Here is a 23,032-nt window from a genome sequence, read left to right on the forward strand (position 1 = left end):
CCACATAACATTCCAATCAGAAACAACAAAAGCCAGCATACACAGGGTGGCATACAAAGGATGAGGCTTTTAATCCGACTCCCAAATGCGAAACATGGGGGTGGCAGCATCATGTTGTGTTTTGCTGGAAAAGGGACTGGTGCACTTCAGAAAATAGATGGCATCATGAGGAAGGAGGATTATCTATAAATACTGAAGCAACACCTCAAGACATCAGCCAGAAAGTTAAAACTTGGTCACAACTGGGTCTGCCAGCAGGACATTGATCCTAAGCATACCTCCTAAATTGTAACAAAATGGCTTAAAGACAACAAAGGGAAAGTATTGGAGTTCCCATCACAAAGCCCTGACCCGAATCCCATAGAAAATCTGTGGACTGAACTGAAAGACCGTTATGTTCTGTCAGGAGGAATAGGCAGAAATTCAGGCAAAGTATTGTGAGAAGCTTGTGGAAGGCTACCCAAGCGTTTGATTATTAAAAGGCAATGAAACTAAATACTAACAAAGTGTATGTAAACTTTTGATCCACTGAAAATCTGATATAGTACACATAAAAGCTGAAATAAATCTGTCTCTTAGCTATTATTTTGAAATGACATCTTAAGGAAATATAGTAGATACCCTAATTGACTTAACACAAGAAATGTATGGTAACATGAAATGAGTGGAGTTGTGAAAAATTGAGTTTGAATGTCTTTTAGCCTAGGTGTATGTAAACTTTTGGCCTCAACTGTAGCTATATATCTGGCTAAGATTAAAGCTAGCTAACATTAGCTACTTATGACGTTACATTTAACAACATTACACTGACACTGCGAGCAAGCGACAAGTAGAGATGAGATGGCCAAACCCTGCCTCATTGCTAGCCACGGGCTAACGTTAGTTAACTTTTATCGTGTACTAACAGGAAGACAGAGGCGCACAAACAAATGTATTATTTAAATAAAGATAAAACAACGCAGTAGTCTGATCCCCCCACCTTGCAGAGCTGGAAATGCTCGGACTGGAGGGTCTCCCGAATCACATCATTCACCCTGTTTCCAGGTTGCGGAGATGCGGGGGAAGAAGAGGAGGAGGAGACCATTGTCAGTCCGTCCAATACTTTCCTGAAGTTAAACTTCTTCATTTTCCTTTGGGGTTTAATTACAATAAATCCGCACCACCAAATTTCCAGACAGACCAGGGGAAGCAGTCACATACGCACACCGCTCTTTTTTATTCCGTAAATCTCACATGTCGACAATGTGTTGTAGTATCCAGACCAAAAGGTGGTCGACCCCTCTCTGGTTCCGCACGAGGAGGACTTCTTTAGATATTTTATATTTTTGTTAGGCTACCTCCCGGTGTTGGAGTGATTCGAGATCCACGACTGTCACTACTCTGTCGGAGTGAGCACTTCTCTTCTCCCCTACCTAACACGGAAACGCAGTACAAAAGAGTCTGCGCATTGGGAGCAGCACCCGGATGTATGCAATGGATGTGTGTGAGAGAGGCGATTTTGCTGCTTGATTGTCCGGGGATATCTGTGCTTCGCGGCTGTATCGCACCTGTAAAATTAGTCTTGCGTCGTGGCTTGGCCTGCGCGACAGAAACCGTCGTTTGCTTCAGTACAGGCGCAATATGATTATCCTTTCCCAATTCCCACTAACCAGAGATATTTATCCTACGCCAGCTGGCACTAAAACATGGGGGAAAGGTTTGTACTTGCTTGAATATTTTAGCGAATGATACCTGACTGGTTTAACCTGTCACAGTCAACCAAGCAGGAAAACAATAAGACTATATTTTGCACAATTGTAATTGTGAAATAAAGATGAAAAAATCTGCATTCACAGATTGTTTGGCAACAAGCAGAGTTGCATGAATAATATCCAATTCAATGAGATCATCCGAGATCTTTCGATTTTTCAATCATACAATCAAGCTTATAATCAGTTGTGGGCATTTCAATTCATTTCAGGGACTCAATTCATTTGATTCAGTTCACTAAAGATTCATTCACTCATTTCTTCATCAATTCATTCAGTCGTATTTCAAGTTGGCCTTTTTTTCATTCATGTGAACTGATGAAATAAACACATTTTAAACCCAACTTATCACTTTGTTAACACAATTGTGAAGCATTAAACATTTGTATTTTTCTATTAGCCATTGTTTCATTTTGTCAGCTTGTGACAAACGTCGACAGCACATTGTTGAAAGTAGCCTACTTTAAAGCCTTTGACAAAATGTGGCTGAGTTTAATGTGAGTTTTGAAACAAAGTGTCTGTGTTTCCTTGTTGGGCCGCCAGATGGCGGCACTTCTGTTTTGTGTCCTGCTCCCCCCTGTTTAATTGTATGATTGTTTTCAATTGTCTAATTATTGTTTGCTGGTTGTCTCGTTTTCCCTTCCCTCTCTGTGGCCTGATTGTTCATGGTGCCCTCCTGTGTCTCGTTAGTGTCTGTCTATTTAAGTTTCCGTCTCCTGGACTCAGGTGCTGGATTCTGTCGGTTGTCGGTTGTCGGTTGTCGGTTGTCGGTTGTCGGTTGTCGGTTGTCGGTTGTCGGTTGTCGGTTGTCGGTTGTCGGTTGTCGGTTGTCGGTTGTCGGTTGTCGGTTGTCGGTTGTCGGTTGTCGGTTGTCGGTTTCTTGTGTGCATATTGGATTGTTTCGGTTCGTGACTCAAGTGTTTTTGCCGTGAGTGTTTTCCTCCCTGCCCGTGTTCTGTTTTTGCTTGTGTATGTTTTTCTGGATCTTCCTTGTTTTGCATTTCAAGAACTCTTACTTAGTCCAGTTTTGAGACTTGCCCTGCGTGGCTGTTTTTGTTCTTTGTCTTGTGTTCTTATTAAAAGTAATTCTCGGTTTGCATTTTCCCCTTTTGGTTTTTTGAATATTTCTCTGCTTTTGGGTCCTAACCCCCCACTACACCCTGACACAAAGACAAAACCCTGTATCATTGATGTTTTCTTTCCTCCACCAAGGAGGTTATGTATCAACATCCGTCCGTACGTGTGTCTGTCCATCTGTGACGCACTAAATTTCCAAAAGTATGTCGGTGTGATGTTCAGGTGTCCACAAAGTGTACTCCTTGAATATCTCATTCCAAATCCATAGGCATTAATGTGGAGCTGAACCCCCATTGCTGCTGTAACAGCCTCCACTCTTCTGGGAAGGCTTTCCAGCAGATTTTAGAACATGGCTGCGGGAATTTGTTTCCATTCAGCCAAAAGAGCATTATTGAGGTTGGGCACTGATGTTGGGCATAAGGCCTGGCTCACAGTCAACATTCCATTTCCATCCCAAGGTGTTTGATGGGGTAGCGATGAGGGCTTTGTTTAGGCCAGTCAATTTTTTCCCCACCAAACACAGCAGACCATTTCTTTATGAACCTTGCTTTGTGCACGAAACAGAAAAGGGCCTTCCCAAACTGTTGCCACAAAGTTGGAAGCGCACAATTCTCTAGAATGTCATTGTATGCTGGAGCATTAAGATTTCCCTTCACTGGAACTGACGGGCCTAGCCCAAACCATGAAAAACAGCCGCAAGACCATTATTTCTCCTCTACCAAACTTTACAGTTGGCATTATGCACTCCAGTACAGTTGGCACTACACATACTGCAAAACCCAGATTTGTCCTGCAGACTTCCAGATAGTGAAGCGTGATTCATCCCTCCAGAGAACGCATTTTCACTGCTTCAGAGTCCAACGGCAGTATGCTTTCCACCTCTCCAACCGATGCTTGGCATTGCACATAGTGATTTTAGGCTTGTGTATGGCTGCTTGGCTATGGAAACCCTTTTCATGGAACTCGTCAGGAACAGTTTTAGTGCTGAAGTTGTTTTCAGATGTAGTTTGGAACTCTTGTGAGTTTGGCAACTGAGGACAGATGCTTTTTACGTGCTACATACTTCAGAATGCGATGGTCTCCTTCCTATTCCTTTTCATATGTTCCTACCTTGCTACATTTCCACTTCACAATAACAGCACTTACAGTTGACTGGGGCAGCCCTAACAGGGCATACATTTGACAAACTGACTTGTTGGAAAGGTGAAATCCTATGAGAGTGCCACATTGAAAGTTACTGAGCTCTTCAGCATGACCCAATGTCAATGTTGTCAATGGAGATTATATGTATGGCTGTGTGCTTGATTTTATGCACCCATTAGCAATGGGTGTGACTGAAATAGCCAAAACCTCTAATTATAAGGGGTGTCCACATACACTACATTTCCAAAAGTACAGTATCTGGAAAAGTAATAGCCAGATTGCCTTGAAATTTGCTGTGCACATTTTGTCACCCTGCAACCTTTCCTCTAGTGCAGTGGTTCCCAAACTTGGTCCTAGGGCCACCCTGTGTATGCTGGCTTTTGATGTTCCTGATTGGAATGTTATGTGGTGAGAAATTGCATTTAGTGTAAAGCTGATTAAAGTTGAAGAAAAGTGATTATTTTGATGGTTTCATTGGAAATAGCCAATGATTAGGCTGGATAGTTGCATCTTGCCAAATTTTCCATTTTTGTTAAGAAAACATGACCAAAAATAGAAATGTTTCTGTATCAAGAAATCAGGCTTTCAATTTCTTTCTGGTCCTTCTTTTTATTTACCCAAATTTCTTTCTGGTCTAGTTATTTTAATACCCAAATATTTGATTGTAGATTGAATAGGGGTGCCATGACAGACCACTAGAGAGCCATCATGTATTACCGATTTATTCTAATTTAATATCTGCTCTGAGGGCTTGGGAATCTCATCCAACGTTTCAAAAAAGTGATCAAAGACAATACTCAATTCAGCTAAATCTGTTTTCTTAATTGAAATGGGCAGCATTTCTTCACCAATAACAAACAAAAAGGTGACATCAAACAACTTTTTTATGTTTGGTATGGAACTTTGGAAACCTGTGTTAATAACCAGCTGCCTCCTTAAAACTGAAGACCCTGTGATGTTCAGCTGGAGGAACATTTCCTAATACAATGGTGCCTTCCATTATTAGGTATATCATCACATCACTTTTATGGATGAGACTAAATAAGCAAAGTAAACTACAGCACAAGGCATATTAATTATTTTCATCTCACTTCTATTTTACGTAAATTAATTCACATTTGTAACTTGCATCACTAAACAAGATCAGGTCAAAACCTAGTATATGGCTGTACCGAACTGGCCAATGTCACAGACATGCGCGCTGTAACTTTATCACTCACTCAGTCAGTCAGTCAGTCAGTCACAGACATTCTCGTTTGTAGGACTGGCCCTGCTGTTGCGGTGCAGCCAAAATAATTTGGTGTAATGGTAAATGGACTGCATTTATATAGCGCTTTTATCCAAAGCACTTTACAATTGATGCCTCTCATTCATGCACACACACCAACGGTGAAAGGCTGCCATGCAAGGTACCAATCAGCTCATTGGGAGCAATTAGGGGTTAGGTGTCTTGCTCAGGGACTCTTCGACATGCCCAGGGTGGGGGATCGAACCGGCAACCCTCCGACTGCCAGACAACCGCTCTTACCTCCTGAGCTATGTCACCCATTTAATGTTGTGTGGGAGAAGCAACTATCCATGCTGACAGCTGCAGTTTGAAGGTACTTGCTTCTCGTTTGAACATTTCTCATTCAAAACCCCATTCATACCTAGCTTATTACAAAAATCTTGTGTTTGGTTTAAATTGAGTCATTGGTCTAGATGCGATCCAATCAATATACTGCCTATACCATTGGGTGACACTGTTGATTTAAAGGGGCAGTTCACCCAAAAATTTTATCAAGTCACCTGGAGCTATCTATCTTGTATAAAATATCATTGAACATAGCTAGCTAAATTGCTTAGTGAACTGAATTTGTTTCAGCCAGCCAAGTACTGCTGGCTCACAATCTGTGAGGGATGTTGTGTGGTAGGACCCAAATGCAGAGTAAAACAGGAGGCCAGAAGTAGGTTTCAAACACTAAGACACTTTACTTAAAACAAGGAGCAAACAGGGAACAACAAATCCAAAACTCAAAAAATACTTGCTTAGGATCACATGCAGAGGACCACAAACCACAAGCAGCAGAGAACATAACAGTACAATCCAGTAAAGAGTGACTGGGAAGCAGGGCTTAAATACACAGAGGGCTAACAAGACACAGGTGAGCACAATGACTGCTTAACACAGGTGGAGTCAATGCAGGTGATGACAGGCTTAGGGCTGGACAAGGCGACATCTACAGGTGCAAGGGAGAAGAACACGGAGAGATAGAAACCAGAGAGAGGAAGAACAGAGATATGGAAAGAAAGGGAGAAGACACAGAAAACAGAGACAGAGCAAGAGGGGCAGAGGCACAACCGTGACACAATCACAAATTAGAGAGCACCCTCAAAATAACACAATTAGAGAATGTACACATTAATATTAGTAGGTTACACAGCTATAGCGAAACACCCTTTCCAACTTGATGCTGTAACATAGGGGAGACCAAGGAAGATTGTAACATGCTTTTTGTATTACCACACAAAAACTACTGATGGTAAACATCTTATTTTTCAACATGTTCTTACATCTGTTTGCCAACCAACTTTGAGTGAAAAACTTATGTTAATAGTTCATATATTCCACAATTAATGTGTAAAGACAGCATTTGTATGCAATTGTCCTTGTGTCAGAGACGGTTGTTACAGTGCCATGGGACAGTTGTAACACCCATTTAAAACTCTAAGCTATACGTAGTAGCCTAATTAAAATAGCATTGCTCTATGCTCCACAATACATTTCCTAGAGTAAAAGTAAAAAGTTGCAAGTATCCTATAAATACACACCATATTTTAATTTTCAGGCTGTAAAAAATGTTGTCATTTAAAATGTAGCTCTACAAAGCTTGTTATATTGCACTGTATGAATTATTATTATTATTATTATTATTATTATTATTGCTGTTGTTGTTGTTGTGAACAGATATCAATTTGTCCCGATTTCACAAAAGCTAACATTCTGACACGTCAGGCAAGATGTGGACAGGTTACGAATCATAAGTATCGAAGTTCAATTTTATGGTCATGTGAGCATAAGAATCTGTCCAAAAACAAAACTGGGTAAGAAAGACAAAAATGATACTACGGATGATAGCCTACTCCACATATGCAAAGCTAATATGAGAGTTAAAGCTTGTGACTTAAATTTGATATTTCGCGTTTTACATTTTAACTCCTTCTGCACATGTACTCGGTCTCCCCTAGTGGAGGTAATTTATCTTAAAATTTAGCCAGTTCTGTCAACAAGTAAATCACGAACTTAATTGTGTGATCACCCACGATACTGTGGTGTAATGGAGTTTTAACAGAATTTCGAGGTGGGCTAGTGCATATGATCCTGAAAGATGGTGGATTTTAAAAACATTTTGTTGGGTGAAATTTCAAACGTTCTGCCAACTTTTCCCTGTGGTCCAGTCTCGCGACAGACGCTTGCTAGGGTCGCCGCCATATTATTTCACGGTTACTAGCTTGCTAACTGTTTCATTGCTTATCTTATCTTAAACTTGAAATTAAAATAGTTGTGACTGGTAAAATTGGAAGATCTGTCAGTTTCTGAAATAGCGGGGAGAGATGGGGGCTATGATGTAGCACGCGTAACCCACTCCTCTACCAAACCACAGAAGCACACCGTGGACGGTGCTGTTCATTCCCCTTATGCGAAGTTTCTTCTCGTTTTCCCGTCACATCCCCGGCCCATCCCCGACCCTGTGGAGATGAAGTTACGGTGTATTGAGTGTTGAAGGTGGCCCGTGGAGAGGCAGGTCAAACGGTAAGAATGTTTTGGATAGGCCCAGGTGCGGGAGTTGTGGTAAATGCTCAGTCAACTAGCTAACATTTGCTTGGAAAGAGAAGTGTGCTTGAGATGCTTGACCCCAAATTTTAGATAGCGACGTTGGTTGTCAACTGGAATAAGTTTGTTATCTAGCTAGCAAGTTAGCCAGTTAACATCAGTTCACTTGGTGCTGCTATAATGACCCACATCAACAGATCGAAATTAGCTTGGTGTACTATAGGTACCTGCTAGGTTTATATTCTCATCCTGTATCTATTTAATATTTGGTAGCTAGCTAGATTACATAGCTAAATTCCCTAGCTGGCAAGATGAATAAGTCTAGAACTTGAACATTCTATAGCTAGTTAACCAGCTGTTAACTTGACAGAAGTTACTTAAACTATCTAAGGTTAGTCTGTTCCATAATATTAAAAGTCTGACTTGGAGATCGGTTAACACCACTGATGTTAAATAGTGGTCTGCATTTGAAGCTACCTGCAATAGTGTTGTGACATGTCTTACACTAATTTGGCATGGATGTAAATTATTGAAGACCGAAAACACAACTTTTCGCTATTGCATAATGTAAGGATCGTACCGCAAGAGTATTATTTTTGTCAAGCAGTCATTACAGTAACTTAGACCTGTAATTCACAACCTCAGTACTGAGGGACTCCTGAGTACGCTGGTTTGTGTTCCTACCACAGTTGCAATTCCGAAATTTTAACAAGCTGGTATTGCTCTAAATTAGGTGCTTTTCGTGTTTAGAGGGATTATTTACGGTCTTAAACCACATTATGTCAGAAATAGTGATACATACCATGAAGAATAAAAAACCAATGTTCACATTCTGCTTATTGTACTATATTGCAAACAACTGCATTAGAAGAGGTAACACATGTTAAAACTGCAACGCTTGTTGGCTATGTGCATCTTGTTCCTGTAATGAGTTGACTTGTGATGTTCTGCATTATCAACTAAGAATAACAGAGCTTTTTAATTGAAAAAGCTTGCTAGCTGTGTTAACAGCATGGATCCTGTTCCTTGGTTTGTTGTTTTGAGCCAGTCTTGTTCAATTAAGTGGTTGCAATAAGACAAAAAAGAAAAGAAAATATTATGGCTGTCTAGTACTAAGTTACTAGACAGCTAACACTGGCTCGCTACATTACATTTATTTAGTAGATGCTCTTATCCAGCGCTCCTAGCAATATGGGCAAGACATGAGGGCATCCACCTGATTAGTATTAAGTAGTAGTGCACGGCCTGCTGAACAATATTTACAGACTGGCCAGTAAAGATGTGCTAACAAAAAACAAAGTACAATTTCTATATGGGCATACATACCAACTACATTAACAACATTTTGATAGTGACTTTCCTAGGTGTATAGAGGTAGTGGCACTGCACCTATTACCACTGCATTGATGCTTTTGTAGTTTTGCATAGTAGCGAGTTTAGCGACATCACCTCCAAGGGAGTAGACAAAATGTGTGATCTTGAATCTTGTGAGAATATGGGTTATATTTGGTTATATTTATATTTTGTGATCTGATGAGAATTTCAGATGTATATTCCCTGGTGTACTTACTGGTTAGGAATTACAAAGGAGAAACCTGATTGGACCATAAGTTTTGCACAAAATGTAGTTATTGGTTCCAGTAAATTTCGAGAATCATGCTTAACGCCTTTGTGAAAGCCCACCAGTGGCCAGGACGCTGACATCCATAGAGATTGCTCAACTCAGACATTCATTGCTCCTGCAATCATTCTATGAGTGGGCACAACAAACTAAATGCTGTAACTTTATTATTACACAATACACTACATCTGTGCCAAATATGTTTCAGTGGCACTACTGTCGCATAGTTCGGCCATTTAACAATCACGCCCCCACCCAGTTTCATCTGCAACTATCCTGACCCAGCATGACAAATTGGACAATTGAAAATATTCTTTGATCACTAAAATTTAATATTCTAATATAGCAACAAGATAAAGCCTGAAATAACCTGAAAAATGCTGCTCACTAAATAGTGATATCAGTTAAATTGCATACTTATTTGCAACCCCTGTGTACATTCTGAGATAGCTGTGGGTAAAACCACACATGCTGGTTACGCAGTTGTGGCCCTTCCGTGTTCATTCTGGTTTGATCGACAATTCTTTTATCCAACAGGATAATATAAGCTTTGCAACGATGTATGACATGTTACATGGGACTTTTGGAACGACGATTTAGGACCAAGCTTAACAAAAGTTTGGTTGCATCTTCACAGCTTTACGCTTTCAGCCACAGCGCTGTCTGGAAAAGGCACGCATGCATGAGGAGTAATTGTTGTCTTCCTTCAATTTTTTGGAAAATATTATTAATCTTGAGAACTTCTCAGTGTGACTAAGGCATAGGCTATACCTTCTCTTGAGGAGAAGTGTTCCTTGCAACACTTGAGTATGATGCTGTAAAAGGATAACCAGTACTGATATCAGTCTGCAGTTTGCTAGTTACAACTTATATTTAACTAGTTAGCTTGCTAATTATCACACTTTTTGAATGATGAAGTCCTTGGTGAAGTTAGGCTACATCCCACAATGAAGTATCACCTCTTCAGGCTGCACCTCTCCCAATCCTTCCCTACCTCCCTGTAATCTCTTAAATGACTGTAAGTTTAGGGTTGTAACTAGGTAGCTGTTTCGTAGGTGACTTAGTTAATGCACCTGCCTTAACTACTACTTGTATTATTGCATTGACTGCGTTGTTGCTGTTCTCGTTTGTGTTAGTGTTAATCAGTTTAACCTTCAGGGTCCAAGTTGAACTATGCGGTTGTTCCCTGCACTTGGACCAGTACTTCTCTCTAGGGTTTTCAACATACTTGTTCCTGGTTATGGTTATACACTTTGTTGTACGTCGCTCTGGATAAGAGCGTCTGCCAAATGCCTGTAATGTAATGTAACAAATAACATCTTGCTGACGTACTTAGCCAGCAGTATCTAGCTAGCAGAACCACTGTCGTAGAGGCAATTGCATCAAATGGAACCCTAAACCACTACATGTAACATTTGGTAAATATAGTAATATAGGACATAAATTTAGTACAAGGGGCCTTTTGCAGTGTGTGGATGAATGTAACATTTCCCTTTGACTGGTTATAAATAGCAACATTTGTGAAACACACTACAGAAAAATGCCATTTCCACACATGCAAGAACAAATTACATACTGTAGAGTGCAGAGAAAAGTGGTGTTTTATTGAAGTGCAGGAGTTTATGATTATATATTTAGGTGTGTGTACCAAAGTGTGTTATTTTGCATTATGTTATTTTGTCATATTCTAATATTAGAATCTATCATAACTTTATAATGGACAAAAAAAGCATTCATTTTCGGAGGGCTTTTGGATAGGTTTTTGGACCCCTAGGTATCCATCCCTCTATACTCATGACAAGAGAGTAAGTCCCACTTGAAGATGATGCAAAGTTTCAGTAGCGAAATATGTGATTGTTTTATGATTTACAGCTATGCACAATTTAGCCATTTTGGATAAATTTGGAGACACTAAGGGACACCTGGAAACACTGCTTATATTTTGCTCCATAGGTCTTTAGTAGTTCTGCATATTAGTTCTCAGATTTTGCACAGTTGTGGTCCAGGAGTTTGTGATTCAGTAAACTTATAGTTTTACCTGTTTTACATTTGTGACTCAGTATTTCATTACATTACATTACATTACAGGCATTTAGCAGACGCTCTTATCCAGAGCGACGTACAACAAGTGCATTGGTTCATGATGTAGAGGTGCAAAAGAAACACTAGAGTGAAGTAAGGATCGTAGTGCCAGAAGTGACCACATCGATCAGGACTCCAACCCTGTAGAGTAAGCAGAGTAATTACAAACTAAAGGGGAACAACGTTTTTGCATGTTCGCCTTGATTTTTTTTTTTGCATCTGTGGCACTGCATTTACATCTAAATTATGAAAATAAACAAATCTAATAAACTAATCTGAAAAAATATTTCAATTATTTTTTTGTTTGCATGTCCAAACAGAATGCTTCAAATACAAAGTAGGCCTAGATTTTGGCAGCTAAACACATTTCAGCTTATTGTAAGATGATGAATGTGAATGAAGTGGAAATGCATGGCAGTTTAGGTCCCTTTAACTTATCTCTCCTAACTACTGGATATAGAATGGGCCCTCAGCTTGTTAGTTATTGTGTGATACCTTACTATGTTAGCAGAAACTACTGTCCTGTTGAATGTAGTGGTCCTGAAAATCCACTTGAGAAAGACTCAACATAACATCAGTGCACTTAGGCTACGCTCAGAGTACAGATCCAAACAGGTGGGGACATGCACGGTATTTAAAAAAAAAAAGTGAGCTGCATTGGATTTTTAAATTAGATACAGTGGGTGTTTGAAAACTTTTTTTCATTAAATTAATTAAATATAATTTTTAAAAATGTGTTTTGTGTTGACTCAGGTTCCCTTTATCTAATAATACATTTTGCCTTAAGATGTGAAACTATTTAGTGTGTGACAAATACACAGTAATAGCGGAAATCAGGAAGGGTGCAAGTACTCTTTCACGGCGCTGTATTTAGTATCTAATGTAAAACAAAAAAAAATGGTTTTGTCGTCCATTGAAATCGTCCTGAGTGTTTTTTCAAGCCACCTAGAGGAGCAGTTGGAGAATGCCATCGATCATGTGTGCTAATTTCCGCCAGTGTATTGCAAGCCCGGCGGCCCGCCGGGCCTAAGTTGACCCCCCGCCAGGCCTAAGCATCGGGGAATTTAAAAAAAATAAAGAAATAAATTTTATGTATTTTTAAGATGTTTTTAAAACTACAATTACAGTGGGGCGGCTCGGTTAAGAAGCTCACCAGCGACATCTGTTGGTTAAAATGTGAACGCACTGTAGGAAAGGAGGTCTGAGATCAGTGTTCTTTACCCTCATTGTGCGTAGAGTGATGTTCAATACTTGATGCTTCCAACTATCACAAGCTAACGTTACCTAGCATGCCACCATTTCTTATTTAGAAATTATCACTCCATCTTGTCGGTAAGTACATTCTTTTTATATTAACTTAAGCAGTGTGTAAGTAACGTTAAAATAGTAGCATGAATTTAACGTTCGATATATTGTAACATTACATGACTTATTAATCGCCATAGAAATAACAACTTCACTTGTTTATTAATAACGTTAGCTTGATGACATTGATGTGCACGACAACGTTGTCATAAAATTTTTCCCGACCGTGAAAACTGCCTGACTTGTTTACGTTTTGGACAGATGTGGCTACAGAGTAAATCCATCGTTGTTTCCATCGCAGTACTTTCGACACAAGTAATATCGGAAAAATCCTAAAATTTCTTCTTATGGTGAAGAGTGCCTGACCGGCAACCATAGAAATGTATTAACACAGCGGCAAAATTAGGCTATATCTAGAAATACCATCTTTGGGGAAAAAACGCTACAGTTAAGGGTCAGGCACTCTTCACGATAAGAAGAAATTTCACGATTTTTTCGATATTGCTTGTGTCTCAAGTGCTGCGACGGAAACAACAATAGATTTACTGAGGAGCCACATCTGTCCAAAATGTAGCTAAACAAGTCAGGCAGTTTTCACGGTTGGCCTGACTTGTTTCATGGTCATGTAGCTAACTTGGTTAGCTAGCCAAACAGCCAGTAACACAGATAGCCTACTTACTTTGTGCCATTTAGCGATAATGTCAAGGAGGAAAGGTACTGTAAAAGCCAAAAAACCTTAGACAGTTTTTTAAATGTTTAAATGTGCCCAGCATTCCAAGGCTTGTTGTAAGATTCAGTAGCCAATCAGGACTTGAATAGAAGTTTTTTGTAGAGTGCAAAAACCTTGATATTATTTATTTAAATTAAATTAAATTTCTTTTGTTGTTGTTGAAATGTGCCCAGCATTCCAAGGCTGTAAGAATCAGTAGCCAATCAGGACTTTTTTCAAGTTTTTTGTAGAGTGCAAAAACTTTGATATTATTTATTTTAATTTAATTTAATTTATTTTGTTGTTGTTGAAACCACAGCATTCCAAGACTGTACATTGTTGTCAGATTCTTTGTAAGACTCTGCTATGCTGTAAATAGTTGTTGATTTTTTTAAAATGTGTGTTGAATAAATGACTTATTTATAACAACATTCACATTACGTAGTCATATTTTCAAATCTCCAGTCAGCTTTTAGCACTGACTTAATGTAGGGCCCTATGGAATCTGTTTTATAGCTTTTGTAAATTCTCAATTCTGTGATTCTGTTATCACAGCAACTATAGGGCCCTACCTTAATGCTGCCATCAGTCTGTCGCTGGCCCGCGCCGGGACCCCATCAAAAAAGACACTTGGCCGCCGGGCCGCCGGGCCGCTGGGCCGCTGGGCCCTGTCAAAAGATACTTGCCACCGGGCCTAACAACTTTTCTGGGGGAAACCCTGAATCAGATATCAGAAGATTGATGAGGCATCTTCTGACTTTTAACATATTTTTCTAGGTCATTATACAATGTAATTGGACATAATTCCATGAAAATATCCTAAATATGCAGTAATGGTTTATGTAAACATGCATACATTGGAAATTGGAAAGTACCCAAATTATTGTTACAAGGTACAGGTAGCACCAGGGACAAAAAGGGTGGTGCAAGCATTATTTTATTTATATTCAGTGAAGGTATAAAAATAATTTAAATACATTAAGGTAGCATTTGTGTGGATTCATTAAGTTCAAGAGTTAATATTATACCCTCAGTTTTCAGTGAAAAAATTAAATACATTTCAAGACATATAGACCCTTTCACGGCCTACGTCATCAAAACATTTGCACGTATTTTGGCAACAGAAGTATGCTTTGTTATTATGGAAAGCAGTGTGACAGGGAGGGATACAACATCTTTTTCTCAGCTACATAATACAGAAAATGTTAGACTGTTGCATTTATGGCTATGTGTATATGCTAGATTTTCCATCCAAATACATGTACAGGGCTTGACAGTAACATTTTGGGCCACTTGTCCTTTCGGCAAGTGGCACTGATTTTTGACTTGTCCAATAGCTGAACTTTCTTGTCCAAAATTGAAAATGTTGTTTTATTCAAAAAAAACACTTTACACATCCACTTTTACAATTATTGCAATTTAATGAATACAATAATATATACAAAATACAAAATAACAGCAGACTGACTAATATGGTTTTTATTTTTCTCTAATTTGCTGCAAGTGAAGCCAATCTTAAGTCATAAAGGAAGCTTGCATTCCACTCCATGGTATTTTAGCTCAATGGTATTTTAGCTAAAGAAATAGGTCAGTGATCTGATCTACACATCAATATATTTTGTTACACATCTTCATCTGTGCCTTGTGGAAACACCTTAAGGTGACTACACATATATACCTACATGACAATTCTGTGTGATGACACTTAGCTTGTTGTTTCTTCTCATCCACCTTAATAGAATGGGTCGAACAATTAATAGACATTAAAAAAGACAATAAAACAAAATTTACTTGTTGCATTAATTGCATTTCAGCATTATAATGGATCGATCATTACTGGAACTTTTCTTGAGATCATATTGTAGAAGTGCCCTTTGTGTATTTAAGATTAATATGAGTAATGTGATCCCTATGGGCATTTTTAGCAATCCGTACATAGTCATAGTTTTAACCCATGTTGCAGAAGGCAAAACAGCCCTTTGGAAAGTTAGGTTGGGAACCGTGAAGCAATATCACCGTCACGATTAAGGAATTCCAAGTGTGTTTCAAGTCTGAAAGTTAATATAGTAAATGAGGCAGTATAAATATAACAAAATGTATCAAGTTAATTTTTTTTCATTTGGATATTTTAATAGGTAACACGTTCAGTCCTCTCGGAATAGATATGAAATAAATTTGTTAGTGCTTGAGGTGGTTGATACATGGTCAATGACATGACATGCATATTTTTGTGTCCGAGTGCATTATTTCCTTTTAAAATAATTTAATCAATTCATGACATGTATCACTTTATTCTATAAAACCTATTTAGTTTGAATACATTTTCAGTACATTCAAATAATATATATTCTTTAATGTTTTGGCATCTCAAACCCCCAAAACCGTCCGTGCAAATGAACAGACTAAGAAAACTATTAAAAATGGTATTTTAATGATAATAAATTCAAACTAAAATACTCCGGCATGATTTTATGTTTGAAACCTTTCAAATAAACCACATTTTACAAATACCAGTAGTTTTAAAGCTGTTGAGATCATTGAAAAACTTTTGTCCAGCAATTTGTATGTTTTCAAATGTCAGGGTGGCACAACCGTAAACATGGGACTTTTACTGTGAAGTGAAGAGGTAATAACAGTAAACAGTATATTGCATCTTCAAGAGGACCCCAAGTGACCTTTATGGCTGAGTGAAAAGGTTTGTAGATCTCTCTCAAATATTGATAAAAATAGCTACTTTCAACTCGTAGGTAGGCTGGTACACCTTCCATGTCAGGTGGTACAACCAATGTAAAACTAGGAAAATGTTGTTTTATCATAAAACTCTTTATTCTATTTAAAAATTATATGTATGAACTTGATAGCAAAGGTAAAAGCTAAGACAGGCATCCAAGTAGAAACCTGTTTAATTTGAAATTAGTTGCAAAAGTCAGGTGGTGCAACCAGGAATGTTACTATATGAAATGAATAATGTTATTTAAAGCTCTAAGATTATCTATTAAATTTCTAAAATGTTTATTCGTTTTAAGTTAAAGATGTTATACACTTTCAGACCTTTTTCATGATTATGATTTTAAATAATTTTAGATGCCACCTATATTGGTGGTATAGTGGTGAGCATAGCTGATTCCAAGTAGTAGAGTGAATACACTCAGGGAAACCGTATATGCAGAAAACAGTCCCACAGCTTTCTGGAAATCTGTTTAGCAGTCTAGTTCCTCCACGGGAAGGCATAGGCCATCTTCGTGAAGTGGTCAGTTGCCACAAGCACATCAACAGAGCTCTTGTTCTTGTCCTCTGCTGACCAGAAGTCGATGCAGACGAGCTCCATAGGAGCTGAGGTCTTTATGCTTTCCAATGGGGCTCGTGCTGAAGGCTCTGGAGTCTTGGCAAGTACACAGCACCAAACGTACTCCTTCACATCTCTCTCCATGTTAGTCCAGAAGAACCGTTGTCTTGTTAGGTGGAGAGTTCTGATTTTACCTTGGTGTCCTGCCAAATCATGAACTCCCTCTAATGCCTTGTCCCTTAAGCTCGCTGGCAGCACCACTATGCATTTAATGTTTTAAAATATTGGAATACTTTTGTTGAATTGCATTTGGATATTTGAAATTAAATTTTTCAGTGGACTTAAGCTGATGTTTCTTTAAGTGTATCAAACTAAAACATGACTTTGTTGTTGTTCAGTCACAATCCATTACAGTGTATCTAATCAATCTATTGCACTGTAGCCTATTCCAGTTGCTATGCGATATGTGATCTCATGTGATGTATCCTGTTTTTGATCAATTTACTGCTTTTACTTCAATAGAAACTGTTGACTAAAACACTTTTTTGTATTTGAAATAAAAATGCAATTATTCAGCATATTTCCTGTCATTACTAATGTTGTCAGGTGGCACAACTGATAATCGTCAGGTGGTGCGACCAGGTAAAATATAATTTAAACCAATAAATAATAGGTTAAAGTGAACAAATGGTTGATAACTATGACGTGAATAGCTATTGTATTGAATGCATTCATTTGTATATTTGTATAATTATTTTTCTGTTTTTAAATGTAAAATCGGATGCTAAATATACCAAATACCTGGCCACTAGAATACAGTAATCTTAAATTATTGTAAATACAAAATACAACCACAAAATAGTAATGTGTTAGGCACTATAGACACTCTAAGGGATACTTGCCAAATATTTCACTTAGAATAAATAGAAGTTTTTTTTTTTTTTTTTTTTTGAGTGGTGAAATTAAAAATACAGTCAAAAAATGAATTTAAACACTTTGAAATGTTATTTAACAAATGAGACTTGTTTAAACACATTGTTCCAGACTCAAAAATATGCATTACATCCATTTTGAAAAGACTTTTTAAAAATAACTTTTTAGAAGCTTTATTTGTCATTGACCCACGTGTCCCCCCCTCAAACCCGGTCGATAATTAGTGTTCCAGAGTTAGTGTTGTTTAGAGGAGTGCATCTGAGGTAAATGAGACAAGTCTCGCCTCGCTTGCTGATGACAGCCACAACACACACATAGTTCAGTATTCTCTAACTTGTGCCTTGGGAGCAAGCAGACACAACTGAGAAACAGACTTAGATTTGCTCATACATTACAGATTTTTTGTCGCTTTTATTTGTCAGATCGGACAACTGCAAAAGCCATTCCACTTGTCACATCATAAAGTTTGCTTGTCTTGGACAAGTGTTAATGTCGAGCCCTGCATGTATATGTCTGGCCACTAATCAGGGAACCATTTTGTGATATCCTCTTAATACTCTGTTGGGCACAGGCCCCATCACTCACATTCCTGAAAATCAAGTTTAAATCAATACAACGTATAAACTGTGACAGCACCTTCATTGGGATTCCATTACTTGTGGAGGGAACTGTAGGATATCAGCAGTACAAAAACATGAATACTATGTATCCTTATCTTTTAAACATTTGTTTTGTTTGAAAAACATCTTGGTACAGTCAAAGTAAGCTTTTAAAAATATTTCCGCCCAGGTCCACAATCATTAAGTTGCCACAATTCAATTCAATTTATTTTATATACCATTTTTTTCAGAGAACTTTTACAAAGATGCTTTACATAGAAACATGATGAAGAATCACATTGCTTTTAAATATCTATGCATATTGGAAAGAGAACTTTAGTGTGGGAGTAAACAAGTAGCTATTAAAGGGAAAAAAAATGTATCGCACCAATGAGATTATGCTAGAATGATGAGGGATGTGAACATCAGAAGAAAAGGTTTTCAGAATGAATAAATGAAAACGTTTGCTTGTGCTTTCTAATGCAAATTTTGAAATTTGAATGTAACATATTTTTGGCTGGACCACAACAGCAGAGCCAGTCCTACAAACGCGAATGTCTGTGACTGACTGAGCGACTGAGTGAGTAATGAAGTTACACCATTGGTCGGCCAAGTTATGAAGTTACACCATTGGTCGCTGGATCACGTGTGTTAGGTCCAGCCATATACTAGGTTTTAACCTGATCTTGTTGACATTTGAATTGTCATTTAAATTATTTTCAAATTGTCAAATTCATTCTGGCAGCCCTCCTTCACTATTTGCTTGGCATACAGACTAATGGGACTGTTGGGCATAGTTGACACTGCCACGGTCCGGATTCAGGCTGAGATTGTGGAGCTCAACAGAACGGTGCCTTAACTGTATGAATCCCCTGCAGCCCTTATACATTTGACCTATTAAAGGTTGATGTAAAGGTGGGAGCTATATCAGGGGTGAGTGTATGGCCAGTGTTGCTTCAGTTAACGTTTCAGGCCACTAAAGCAAATATTGACTATGGTCCTGAAATAGCGCCGTACATAGTCTCCCTAGCACAAATCATTTTTGACATTGTAATATGTAACAAATAATATTAACACAAGCTTTACACCTGCATGCCATGTGTGTCGCCATTTTTGGTATTCCGTTTTAGAACCTTATTGGTATCGTATGGATGATAGCTGACATGGTGGTGCACCATGCCTGTGGTGCAATGGTAGTATGCTTTGTCTTCTGTTGAAGAACAGAAGGTACCTCGAATAAATATGAAATAAATATGTTAGTGTTTGAGGTGGTTTATACACCCCCCCTACCCAAACTCAGTTGATAATAGGTGTTCCAAAACTGGCATTTAGAGGACTCGCAAGGTAAGAGAGAGAAGCCATGAATAGTAATTGTTGTGCCTAGCAGCAGTTTCCACATATCTAATTAGTTCCCTTTTATTTATTGTGACGTCTTCAGACAGTATTGCAGTTTGCACCCACTCAGGTTACTTTTGTCAGACGGTGAAGAGGAAACCTGAAATCCAGTTCATACAGTATTTTCTGTAACAACATATCAAAAGATGAGCTAAATCAAAAATGGTTATTTTAAAATATGGACTTGCAGTCATCAAAATGAGTAATTTACAAAATAGTATGCAGTCACAGTTGCCCTCATAATTTAGAACTTCTTAATATAACTAGCAATACCACAATGTCATGAGTACTGTGTATGGTTTACAGGGTCTTAAATGATGCATTTGTAGGGCCAAAATACTCCTTTAGTTACAATATATATGTATTTTTTCTACTTATTAGACTTTGAAAAGATAAAAAACCTTTGATGTAAAACCTGAATTTATGAATATAGCAGACTCAAGACTGGCTGGGTGTCTTGGTTCTGTCCTAATTATTTATGCATTCACTTTTGATTGACAGCCCGGGCTGCTCACTCCACGTAACGTCAGTTGTTTAGCTAATGTTAGCTAGTTATCATACGACCATAATAACTCAAAACACTATCTATTGTTTTGAGTTGTTGTTCTATCAGTAACAAGGAGCAAACAAGACATATTGGTAATTTCCCGCTTTATTCATTGAACAAACAGTCAGGAGCCTCAGTAGCTGGCAGAAGAACCATACCAGCCACAACAGCCTGGCACCTCCTCCTCATGATGGTCACCAGCCTGGTCACGCGTTGCTCTGGGATGGCATTCCATTCCTCAAACAGGATTCGTTGCCAGCCAACGTGGTTGCGTTGGTCACGCTAGCAGGTACAGCACGCCCGAGCTGATCCCACAGGTGTTCAATTGGGTTGAGGTCTGGGCTGTTGGCAGGCCATTCCATTCAACGTTGGCTGACCTGCGATGAATCCTGAAAACTTTGGAGCACACACTACATAAATATTCATACTGTGTGAGTGTTTTGGCCACCACACATTGGTCAATGCAAATTAGAAACATGATGTCACAAATTTGGTCTCAAAACCACCAATACCAAATACTCCACCAGGTGGAAATGTCGAGCATTGTATAGTTTTTAGGGAAAAAAATTTAATTTAAAATGTATGAAATACTTCTAAAATTAATGTGTAAGTAGTCTTTGGTCATAATATAAGTATTTCAAAATAATGATTTTGACTGCACAGGGTCTTTAAAGTTTCTCACAAATTAAGTGACCAAAATATCAAATATGTTAAATTTTCATTCTTTCATAGGACGTTTCTGTGTGTAAAGTTTCAGGAAAATCTGAATTAAGTTGAATTTTTCTCCAAATTCATGTGGATGTTTATTTATACTGTTTATACAATTTATACTATGTTATTGCAAACCCCATCAATCTGTTTTTCAGCTGATTATTCACTCAGAATATTACATCTGTGCTGGTGTGTAAATCAAAACAGACACATTGCAATTCCTCTCTCAACTAAATTGACACCTGAATTTTCAGATCACAGTGCTTCTGGCATGCATGGAGTCAAGTTTTGGTGTTTGATCCAGTATGCTCTATTAGTATCAAAGTTTAACATGGGCCTCTTTCTTAAAGAGCAGTTTATTTTAATTAGAACAGAAAGTGATCTCTCCGTGCCAATTGTAAGAGTATGTGCCTGCACAAAATGAGTGCAATGATTTAGCTATCCTCTGCGGAACATTAATTTTTTGGTTGCAAAAGGAAACAGGCAGGTTCTGCGATCATCTTGGGCATTGTGAGTGAAATAGGATTGTTTTGGCTGGAACCCTTCAAATTTCTACACATAGGCCTAGGTGGCATACAAAGGTATTTGTACTGTGGAGGTAACCTGCTGGGCAAAAGTCAATGTTTTATTTTAAATTCTTTCAGCAAAACATGGATTTTGAGAAATGTTGAAGTGCATTTTTGCAGAAAGACGTGGATGTCCAAGTGCGCTTGCATTTGTTCTTCGAGAACATAAAACCAAGGGAAAGACTTTAGTTGGACTTACTAAGCATGTGTATATTTCCCTTGCAAGAAATGTAGTTGTTTGTTATTGTCCCATTCTATGTGCCTGTTGAATGTTCCCCTGGTTGTTTCTTGCAGGAGAGTTTCAGGCTGTGAGGATAGCCATGCCCTCACTGAGGGTACAGTCAGGGTGGAGCAATTGCATCTGAGCCCAGGGCAGACACATGGCCCACGGTGGCCAACAGGGCGATATTCAGGTTTTGCAGGACCTGCAACGGAAATCACTGGAAGTGCCAAAGGGTGTTGTGCAGTGCTTACTGCAGGTAAGTGCCCACATGCTCTTAGGTTGTGAAGGAAAAATCCTCCCTTTTCTTGGTATAGAGAGGCAATCTTCCTTTAATAGTTCAATTAAAACACTTTTTTACAGATTCCCCCCAGCCAAAAGCAAGACTACCCAACACCTGTTTTGCATAAAAAGATTGAAAGAAGTGACTATCTCTGCCCTAGCAGCCTTGAGTATATAGCACAGGCTACCATAATACAGGCCGTTGATACCTGGCAGTGGTCGTTCAATCCACATTAACAGAAAATAAACCAGACAATCATACTTTGAAAAAGAATATTCGGCTAATGTTGGCTTGTAGCTTTAACCTCTTCAAGTCTTCAGCCACATTCCAGGTTCAACACTGTTACTCGCTGCATCTAGTCCTCCAATTGACTGCCAGCTTACTCTACCTGCTTAACCAGCTTTGAGCAGCTTTGACCAGCCGCAGACTAGCTATGACCAGCTAGAAGTGTTGAAAACACAGATTAAACCATCTGACAACCAGCTTAGAATCCCAGCTGGTTTTAGCTGGATGTTTTCAGCCGGGTTGCTTTTAATGATTGATTGTAGCTCTCATTAGGATTCTCACTGTGACAAAATAGGTAACTGTAATTAGCCACAAGAAGACATGGGGGTGGGTTTCACTGTCGCCTCACAGCATGTTCAAATCCCAGCCTGGGCCCCTCAGTGTGGAGCCTGCATGCTCTCCGCGTGGGCCTCCCCTGGGTACCCTGGCTCCCCCCCACAGACGTGAGCATGTGAGTGAATGGTGTGGCCCTGCAAAAGATTGGCGACTTGTCCAGGGTGCATTTCTGCCTCTCAACCAATACACACTAGAATAGGCTCCAACACCCCTTACAAACCCTGACCAGGAATAAGCGGGTGAAGATAATGGCTAGATGGAAGACATGGGGGTGAATAAGTTGACTCAATTAAAAGAACCGTAAAACAATACTGAACAACATAAAACAGCTAACCAATGTGCTGGGTGGATGCTGCTATTGTAGCTAGCTGG

General features: G+C 38.8%; 2 protein-coding genes across 10 annotated transcripts in view; one reads left to right on the plus strand and one right to left on the minus strand.

The window, feature by feature from the left end:
• LOC118225613 (syntaxin-binding protein 5-like) overlaps positions 1-1,573 on the minus strand; it is a 119,292-nt gene extending 117,719 nt beyond the window's left edge. For 2 of the 4 annotated variants that reach the window (XM_035414265.1, XM_035414243.1), the window contains exon 1: positions 980-1,572. In XM_035414265.1, coding sequence (XP_035270156.1) covers positions 980-1,126 — 147 coding nt within the window. In that variant the 5' untranslated portion in view covers positions 1,127-1,572. Of the gene's footprint in view, positions 1-979 lie in introns of all 4 variants that reach the window. The other 2 variants (XM_035414254.1, XM_035414276.1) reach the window with 2 other exon arrangements.
• Positions 1,574-7,038: 5,465 nt separating this feature from the next.
• The window catches only part of LOC118237107 (TGF-beta-activated kinase 1 and MAP3K7-binding protein 2-like), a 32,323-nt gene continuing 16,329 nt past the window's right edge, over positions 7,039-23,032 (plus strand). For 3 of the 6 annotated variants that reach the window (XR_004767124.1, XM_035435579.1, XM_035435591.1), the window contains exons 1-2: positions 7,039-7,761; positions 21,831-22,015. Coding sequence is in view for 5 of the 6 variants with exons in the window: in XM_035435579.1 (XP_035291470.1) it covers positions 21,917-22,015 (99 nt within the window). In the remaining variant the exon portion in view is untranslated. Of the gene's footprint in view, positions 7,762-20,383; positions 20,549-21,830; positions 22,016-22,675; positions 22,776-23,032 lie in introns of those variants that run through there. The other 3 variants (XM_035435561.1, XM_035435553.1, XM_035435570.1) reach the window with 3 other exon arrangements.

The sequence above is a fragment of the Anguilla anguilla genome, chromosome 1, assembly GCF_013347855.1.
Source record: "Anguilla anguilla isolate fAngAng1 chromosome 1, fAngAng1.pri, whole genome shotgun sequence".
Classification (NCBI taxonomy): domain Eukaryota; kingdom Metazoa; phylum Chordata; class Actinopteri; order Anguilliformes; family Anguillidae; genus Anguilla; species Anguilla anguilla.